The 9,701-nt window shown below is 41.4% G+C and overlaps 1 protein-coding gene across 1 annotated transcript in view; it reads left to right on the top strand.

The window, feature by feature from the left end:
• Positions 1 to 1,862: 1,862 nt before the first annotated feature.
• Positions 1,863 to 9,701, top strand: part of tbc1d31 (TBC1 domain family, member 31) — a 58,377-nt gene continuing 50,538 nt past the window's right edge. The window contains exons 1-3 of the mRNA XM_067981609.1: positions 1,863 to 2,197; positions 5,445 to 5,591; positions 8,205 to 8,320. Of these exons, the coding sequence (XP_067837710.1) occupies positions 2,121 to 2,197; positions 5,445 to 5,591; positions 8,205 to 8,320 (340 nt within the window). The 5' untranslated portion in view covers positions 1,863 to 2,120. The remainder of the gene's footprint in view (positions 2,198 to 5,444; positions 5,592 to 8,204; positions 8,321 to 9,701) is intronic.

The raw sequence follows: 9,701 nt of genomic DNA, 5'->3' as shown, positions 1-9,701 counted from the left end.
AGCCCACAGTCTTGAATGAGACTTTGCACGTGGAGCAGCAAGAGAGCATAAGCTGTCAGGACTCACTTATTTGGGTTTTTAAAAAAAATGTCACCCGATTTTGATGTAACCTACTCTCTTTTGAAAAAAAAAATAAGCACAGCTCCATAATCTTCAAATAGCTCCCTTCTTTCCCTGGTTCTGTACTTGCTTATAAACTGTTTATTAAGCACAGCTCCATAATCTTCAAATGTAAGGAGTCGCACAACGCCAGGTTATAAAGCTGTTGGACTTTATAGCTGACAAAAAAAGCTGTTGGACTATAACCTGGTGTTGTGCGACTCCTTACATTTGTCCACCCCAGTCCATCACCACACCATAATCTTCAAATAGCTCCCTTCTTTCCCTGGTTCTGCACTTGCTTATAAACTGTTTATTAAGCACAGCTCCATAATCTTCAAATAGCTCCCTTCTTTCCCTGGTTCTGCACTTGCTTATAAACTGTGAAATCCCATAACTTCTTCCAGTTCTGACGAAAAGTCATCGGCCTGAAACGTTAACTCCGCTTTCCTCTCACCACAGATGCTGCCTGACCTGTTGAGTATTTCCAGCATTTTCAGTTTTAATTCCATATCTTTAAATATGTTTGTGACCAATCTCATTCTTTTTGATCCTAAATCTCACTCCTAATAGTTTCCCCTGTGTTGACAACTATGAGTGTATTCTACCGATGGACAAGAGTCCTTAATGTTTCAGGTTGATGACCTTTCATTTCTAAAGAATGTTCCCGATGAAAGGAGAAAATAAAGAAAGTTTGTGTGTAACAGAAACAAAAAGACAAGAGAGCTGAATAGCTCTAACTGTAGAGCACATACCTCTCGACCGTGGAGTTCAAATGAAAAGTATCAACTCCAGATTAGAGTTGCCAACTCTTGTTAGAGACATTCCTGGAAATTTCATCACATGACCTGCTGCCTCCAACTATACCACCCTGTCAAACAGCCTTTTATGCCATCTCCAATATTTTTGTAACTAACAAAGGAAAGTGTTCAAAGAAAATGAACAAAAACACACTTTATTTTTATGAATGCCCCCATTATGATTTTTCTCCTGGGTTTGCAGTGACCAGGAGATTAATCTTTAATTCCTGGAGAGTCCAGGACAATCCTGGAGGGTTGGCAACCCTTACACCAGATTCACCTCGCCAAGGCTTCTTCAACTGCACCTCCCAAACCCGCGACCTCTACCACCTAGAAGGACAAGAGCAGCTGGCACATGGGAACAACACCACCTGCACGTTCCCCTCCAAGTCACACACCATCCCGACTTGGAAATATATCGCCGTTCCTTCATCATTGCTGGGTCAAAATCCTGGAACTCCCTTCCTAACAGCACCGTGGGAGAACCTTCACCACACGGACTGCAGCGGTTCAAGAAGGCGGCTCACCACCACCTTCTCAAGGGTCAATTAGGGATGAGCAATAAATGCTGGCCTTGCCAGTGACGCCCACATCCCGTGAACGAATACAAAAAAACTTCCCTGAGCAACTGCATCGTCCATAAGGAGAATAAAATTATTATTTGGTTGGCTTTCTTTTATTGGGAAAAAAACCTGCAAAGAAACTGTTTCCCGCAACAAAATTCAATGCACTGCCTTTTCCTTTAGCGTTCATACAGGGGACACTGGGTTGGCCCAATGTCATCAAATAAAAGAAATGCTAGAAGGAAACGGCAAAGTCGATAAGGAGAAATAATATTATTATTTGATTGGGGAAAGAAAACTTCCCTCAGCAACTTCACTTTCAAGCACAGGAAGCTCTCCCCAGAAAAACTACAATTCCCAGCAGGCGCTGCGGCCACCGCACATGCGCAGTGATGGGCAAGCGGCGGTTTCTCCCAGTGGATCAAGTTTGTTTCTCTTGTGGTTTTTTTTCTCTCTCTACTTTTGCTAACTTGTGGCGCGTGATTTTTTAATTCCCCCCCCCCCCCTTGGTTTCGACATCTTTAACCGGCGATGTTTGTTGAATAAAAGCGGATAGTGAAGAGTTTGGATTTCCCGCCGTGTGGCGGCGGCGGTCTGTCCGTCAGTTGGGGGAGCGTTCAAACCAACGGCCCAGCGAGAGGGGCGGAATCCGGCCATCATGCAGTCCACCGACATCGGCCCCAAGGAACAGGGCAAGATCTGGCATCGAAAGCCCACCCCTTCACCAGCCGACGGGTAAAATTGTGCATCATAACACGCGATGAAGCCCCCTGAAGTCTGCCGCCTGTTCGACTGTGGGGGGCATCGCTGCTGAGACCAGGATGGCCCCGGGGAGTCTCCAGAACGTAATGATTAATCTCCTGGTCACTGCCGCGAGCAACCCCAGGAGAAAAATCATCGGGGCATTAAAAAATAAATGTCATTTTATTTTAATACTTTTTTGTTTACTGGTTAAAAAATATTGGAGATGGGGAGAAGGCTCTTTGACTGGGCAGGGTGGTTCGAGATGATAAGTTATGTAATGAAACCTTCACGAATACATCCAACCAGAGTTGGCAACCCTAGCTGAGGCTCAGTGATCTGTCACTTCGGGTCCACATATATAAACTGTACAGCTAGTATCAGTGAATGGAGATTAGGAAGTGATCAGACCTTGGCAGACTTTTTAACCCTCTTTCCCTCCTTCCTATGGCCCAGTTGTACTTCTCACAGTGACCCTAGCTGAGATCAGCTAATTTAGCATAGGCTAGGGATCAAACCAGAGGCTTTCCTGCTTTTAATGGCTCAGCATCCTACCATGTAATGCATTCATTTACTGAGCCTATGGGGTGCTCCAGCTATTTTTATTCTATCATTATTATATAATTGTAGATTTAGTAGACGGTATATTTTTTTAAAAATACAAACTTTGTTAAAGGGTGTTTGCTAATTGTTTTTTAACTTGCTAAATAGAAGCTATGATGTAAATCATATGAATTAATGCATTAGTCCCATCCTTTATTGATATTTGTGTAATGAAAGTGGTGCATGGGTCTTGTGTTTCACTAAACAAAACAAAAGTTTTCCAAACACTTTCTTTGCAGATGGTAAGTGTTTATAACAGATCGGGGCAAGTTAGTTTTATTCTTAAGTTATTCTTTCAACTCTACAGAAAATATGCAAATTCCTTGAAGTTATTTATGTTTTGATATACAGCTTTTTGTTCTGTAGTTGATAACCTCAAACAATGAAATTAACTTGTTTTGTTGCTAGAATTGCTTAAAAAAGTAAACTTATTTTTGTATCTACTGTCTCAAGAAAATGTTAGATCCAACAACAACAGCTTGTATCAATATAGCACTTTTAATGTAGTAAAATGTCCCAAAGAGCTTCACAGGACCATTAACAAACAAAATTTGACACCAAGCCACATAAGGAGATATTGGACAGGTGTCCAAAAGCTTGGTCATAGAGGTAGGTTTTAAAAAACGTCTTAAAGGAGGAGAGAGAGGTTTAGGGAGGGAATTCCAGATTTTAGGGCCTAGGTAGCTGAAGGTGGAGCTATTAAAATTGGGGATGTACAAGAGGCCAAAATTGGAGGTGCGCAGAGATCTCGGAGGGTTGTAGGGCTGGAGGAGGTTAGAGGTATGGAGGGATTTGAAAACAAGGATGGGATCCAAAATATCAGGGGTTGAAATTATTCACTTTTAAATCTTTGCAGCTCTTGATATTTAAAATATTTAGTTAGATGTCCCTTTGCCAACAAAACGCATGGATGCTTTGGGCTTATAATATTTTGAAAATGCTTATTCTAGTGTTGCAGCAGTGACTTGCTATAGCTAACTTTAGCACTTCCCAATAGCGGTATGCTGTATACCATTGTTTATCTATTTGAATGGATTGGGGGTGCAGACCAGCAATCTCTGAGCAGGTAAATTAATGCAAAATTAATACATTTGTGAAATTAACCACACAGTTCATTATTGAAGATTTGATTAGTCTGGAATAAGTATATTTTCATTTTTGCACGCAGTCTTTATTGAATTCTCATGGAATATAGTGATTATAGTAAACAATTTTACAACACCAAGTTATAGTCCAGCAATTTTATTTTAAATTCACAAGCTTTCGGAGGCTACCTCCTTCCTCAGGTGAACGATGTGGAAATGATGGAGATTTCCACATCGTTCACCTGAGGAAGGAGATAGCCTCCGAAAGCTTGTGAATTTAAAATAAAATTGCTGGACTATAACTTGGTGTTGTAAAATTGTTTACAATTGTCAACCCCAGTCCATCACCGGCATCTCCACATAGTGATTATAGCATAGGAAGATGCTATTCAGCTCATAGCTTCTGCTGGTGCTAGCTCTTCAGTTAGAGTGCATGCCCTTTCTCTGTATCCATTTATATTCACATTTTTCAAATATTTATCCATATCTCCCTCAAATTATATTCTAGTCTTTGCCTTGATGTCTGCTTGTCTTTTAAATGTTTTATTAAATGTTTTAATACCCCTCTGAAAAAATTCTTCTATCTTCCCCCTTATTTCTCTAATGATAATCCTGTTGTTACTGGTTCAACAACCAGTGGGTAAAATCTTTTGTCCTTTTAAAACCTTTTAGTAACTTCGAAAGTTTCAACTGAATCCTCCCCCTCCCCATTAACCTTAACTGTTCCACTGAAAAGGGTGCCAATTTTCACATTCCTGGCATCATTCTAGTGAAACATGGCTCTACCATATCTATGACTAATATACTTAAAACAGTGGGACGTCCAGACTACGCAATCCTCCAATTGTGGCTCAACCTATGTTTTGTACAAATTCAAAATCAATTCCTTGCTTTATGTAAAACCCAGAATCTCATTTCCTTTTTTTTAAATAACCTTTTCCACTTCCATCTCACATTTAAAGGTCTGCGTATCTGCACCTTGAGATTTCTGTTAAACATCTTTCTGTTGAGGGAACACATCCTTTCGCTGTTCTATTTCCCAAAATGTACTAAAAGAAAGAACTTGCATTTCTATAGCGTCTTTCACAATCTCAGGACGTCCCAAAGCACTTTACAGCCAATGAAGTACTTTTGAAGTATAGTAACTGTTGTACTATATGGAAACACGGCAGTCAATTTGCGCACAGCAAGGTCCCACAAACAGCGATGAGATAATGACCAAAAAGAGTTAAATTTTGGAGAAAATTCTGTGTGAAGATGCTCCTAATTCCGAACAGTTGCTGAGAGTTGCATTGGCGCCAGGTCAAATATCGGTATTCAGTCTGGTTCAGATGGAGGGGTAGGTGGGAAATTAATGGTGGAAACAGAGTTGCTATGCTGAAATTTTGTTAATAAAATAAACACATAATAAATGTATATGTTTGTCCCAGTTGGTTGCTATAGTCAGCTGAACTCACTCTGGTGCTCACAACTGTAAAAATCTCATAGAATATTGTGGCTTTGATAGTTTTATCGATTTTTCTAAATCCATGTAATTTTTTGTTTTCGAACAGTGTCATAGTAAATGTTGTTCATGGTGTGGTGGGCTATCACTCGAAGATCATTCGATTCCTTCACGTTGCATTTGAGACTGCAGGGGAAGCTTTCCTTGCTGGTGACCACCAGGGCAATATCTACGTCTTTGACTTGAGCAGGAATAGGTAAGTTACATCGAATACTTTTTACTTAGAAAATGGAGTACCAACATTGGGCAGCGTTTACTGATAGTAATATTGTAATCCAAGTAACTTTTAGATGTGTTTTAGATCCATGGACATTAAGGGTGATACTCCATCTATATAAAAATGGGTATGCTTCAAAAAAGATTGAATGCAGCAATAGATTGGCTGTCAGTGTGATGTGAAGCATTAACTCAGCCTAAGATTTTTTAAAATTCTCTCCTAGACAGCCTATTTTTTTCTTCTTTCCTCTACTCCTCCCTTTCCCTTAAGCCAGGGATATTGAAGCCAACTGTAGTACCTGCAATACTCAGCTACATACTAAGGATCAAACCTGGGATCTTCTAATTTGCATGGTACTACACCAGAAGGAGCTGTTACCCGCTGAGTCATTGGAGCAGTCCTCACCAGGGAGCAGGAGCAAAGAAATAAAATCTAGACATAATGTTAAAAAGCTGGGAATAAGATATTCTAAGGAGGAAAGAGAAAGCAAAGTTGGGTGAATCTTACACAAGTTTTGTAAAGTGCTAAGTAACTATTAATACAAACTAGTCGATCTCCTGTGGCTTTGCACAGGGACAGCTAAGAGCAAGTGTAGTCTTCCAGTGATGCAGTTAGAAGGCCTGGCATAATTGGACCAGAGCATGCAGATGTAATTTTGTCTCTATTTTGAAGTCATTTAAGAAGGGTAGCTCTATGGGTAGTTACTATCGTGTAGAGTTTTGCTATGCAATTAAATAACTGGCAAAGAGAGGTTCTGGGAGGTGGGTGGGCAGAATGGAGATATAAAAACAGAAAATGCTGGAAAAGCTCAGCAAGTCAGGCAGCATCAGTGGAGAAAGAAACACAGTTAACGTTTCAGGTCGAAGACCTTTCGTCAGAACTGGAAGATGTTAAAAGAGTTAAAGTTTTTAAACAAGTACAGAGCCAGGGAGGGGAAGAAGGAACAAAAGGGAAAGTCTGTGATAGGATAGAGGGCAAGCGTGATTAAATGACAAAAGGGATGATGGGACAAGTTAAGAAACAAAAGATCGGTCTGGAGTAGCCGTAAATGGCAACAGCAGAGCAATAACCAGCAGCTGCTGTCCAAAAATAAATAAAATTTTAAAAACTTTTTTTAAAAATGGGAGCAGTGGTTATGGTCTGAAGTTATTGAAATCAGTGAGTCCAGATGGTTGTAAAGTGCCTAAACAAAAGATGAGGTGCTGTACCTCGAGCTTACGTTAAGCTTCATTGAAACAGTGTAAGGGGCCAAGGACAGAGAGGTCAGAATGAGACGGGAATTAAAATGGCAAGCGACCGGCAGGTCAAGGTCACGCTTGAGGGCTGAGTTGAGGTGTTCAGCAAAGCGATCACCCAATCTGCGTTTTGTCTCCCCATTGTAGAGGAGATCGCATTCTGAGCAGTGCTTACAGTGTACTAAATTGAAAGAAGTACAAGTAAACTGCTGTTTCACCTGGAAGGAGTGTTTGGGGCCCTGAACGGTGAGAAGGGAGGAGGTGAAGGGGCAGGTGTTGCATCTCCTGCTCTTGCACAGAAAGGTGCTTTAGGGAGGAGAACGGGTGTTGGGGGTGATGGAAGAGAGGACCAGGGTGTCGCGGAGGGAGTGGTCCCTGCGGAATACTGAAAGGGGAGGGGAGGGGAAGATGCGTTTGGTGGTGGGATCGCTGTGGGGGTGGCGGAAATGGCAGAGGATGATACATTGAATGTGGAGGCTGGTAGGGTGGAAGGTGAGGACAAGGGGGACCCTATCGTGGTTCTGGGAGGGAGCGGAAGGGGTGAGGGCAGAAGTGTGGGAAATAGGATGGACACGGTCGAGGGTCCTGTCAATTACAGTGGAGGGGAATCCTCGATTGAGGAAAAAGTAAGACATATCGGAAGCACTGGTGTGGAAGGTGGCATTGTCAGAACAGATGAGACGGAGAAACTGGGAGAAGGGAATAGAGTCCTTACAGGAAGCGGGGTGGGAGGAAGTGTAATCAAGGTAGCTTTGTGAGTCGGTGGGCCTATAATAGATATTGGTTGACAGCCGATCCCCAGAAATGGAGATGGAGAAGTCGAGGAAGGGAAGAGTCAGAGGTGGACCATATGAAGACAAGGGAAGGGTGGAAATTGGAAGCAAAGTTGATGAAATTTTCCAGTTCGGGGCGAGAGCAAGAGGCGGCACCGATACAGTCATCAATGTACCGGAAAAAGAGGTGAGGGATGGAACCTGAGTAGGACTGGAACAAGGAATGTTCCACGTATTCCACGTATTCCACAAAAAGGCTGGCATAGCCAGGACCCATACGGGTTCCCATAGCGACACCTTTTATTTGGAGGAAGTGAGTGGAGTCAAAGGAGATATATCTGGCTGTAATATGTTCCAGTGTATTGACTCTACACAGACTGCCTGAATTGCAGGCATATGGTGCCAGACCCCAAATAGGAATGTGATAATATATACTGTACAGAGGGGGACTGGCTCTGTCACTTAATTTTTTTTTCTAATCAATTCTGCCCCCCCAACTTCCCAATAACAATATATTTATGTTCAATAACCTTTATTGAGAGATGATCCACAATGCTATTTCTTGTTCATTTTTGTTTCTGCAGCTTTAAACTTGTGCAGAGAACTGGGCTGGCATGTACAGCATTGGCTTTCAACCTCCGAAGGAAGACAGAATATTTGGTCGCTCTGGCAGATTACTCTGTGAAATGTTTTGATACAGGTACTATTAAGTTTTTAACAATTGATGTAGGGTCAAGTAATTGCTTTACATAGAGAGAGGCTTTGTTCAATAATAAATTAAAAGGGCTGAAACTGCAAATCTTCAGATCGAGCTGCATAAAATAGCCACATAAGAGCAATTGGTAAAACAGGCTTTTACTGTAAATAAACATATGGAACAATTCCAATTTTTAAAAGCTATTTTTTGCTTTTTCAATGTCTCAGCAAGTTTATCTAATGAGTAGCTGAGGCATACAGACAGATCTTCTGGATTCCTGGTTTATGCTGAGTTAATTGGATCACTAACTAAGGTGGGGTGGGGGGGAAGAATTGGGATCCTACTTCACATCATTATTGAGGGACGCCTGCTGGAAGTGCATGTGTGTGGATGTCTGGTGATGGGCTCAGCTGTGATTCTTCCTTTGCTTGTATAGCCTTCAGCATTCACTGTTAAGGCTTGCACATAAATAATGGCCAGTTGGGTGAGGTGGCAGAAGACAATTGGCAGTCTTGAATCAGTACCCCAGCAAGCCAAGACCTTTTGTGATACAAGATGATATGGGGGGAGGAAATACAGTTTCAATAAAGATTTTCTATTTCTCAGTAGAATAGTACAATGGACTGTCAGTAACAGAAAATATGAAGAAATAGAATTCCGTATAAGTAATAAAGTAGATTGTAGCACAATCGTCAGCAAACTTGGATACATTACACTCGGCCCCTTCATTTAAGTCATTAATATAGATTGTAAATAGCTGAGACCCAAGCACTGATCCTTGCGGCACCCCACTAGTTACAACCTGCCAACCTGAAAATGACCCGTTTATTCCTACTCTGTTTTCTGTCCGTTAACCAATCCTCTATCCATGCTAATATATTAACCCAACCCCATGAGCTCTTATCTTGTGTAACAACCTTTTGTGTGGCACTTGTTTTCTCAAGGGCAATTAGGGATGGGCAATAAATGCTGGCCTTGCCAGCGACGCCCACATCCCATGAACGAATAAAAAAAACCTTATCGAATGCCATTTGAAAATCCAAATATACTACATCCACTGGTTCTCCTTTATCTACCCTGCTAGTTACATTCTCAAAAAACTCTTAATAAATTTGTCAAACACGATTTCCCTTTCATAAAACCCTGTTGACTCTGCATAATCATATTATGATGTTCTAAATGCCCCGTTACCACTTCCTTAATAACGAATTCCAGCATTTTCCCGACAACTGATGTCAGGCTAACTGGCCTGTAGTTCCCTGTTTTCTGTCTCCCACCTTTCTTGAATAGCAGTGTTACATTTGCTGCCTTCCAATTCACTGGAACCATTCTAGAATCTAGTTTTCAGTAACTACTAGTATTGGTATCAATCTTGACAATAGCA

The sequence above is a fragment of the Heptranchias perlo genome, chromosome 3, assembly GCF_035084215.1.
Source record: "Heptranchias perlo isolate sHepPer1 chromosome 3, sHepPer1.hap1, whole genome shotgun sequence".
NCBI classification, from domain to species: Eukaryota; Metazoa; Chordata; class Chondrichthyes; order Hexanchiformes; family Hexanchidae; genus Heptranchias; species Heptranchias perlo.
Note: the sequence above shows the minus strand (reverse complement) of the source record. Positions and strands in the feature narration are given on the sequence as shown.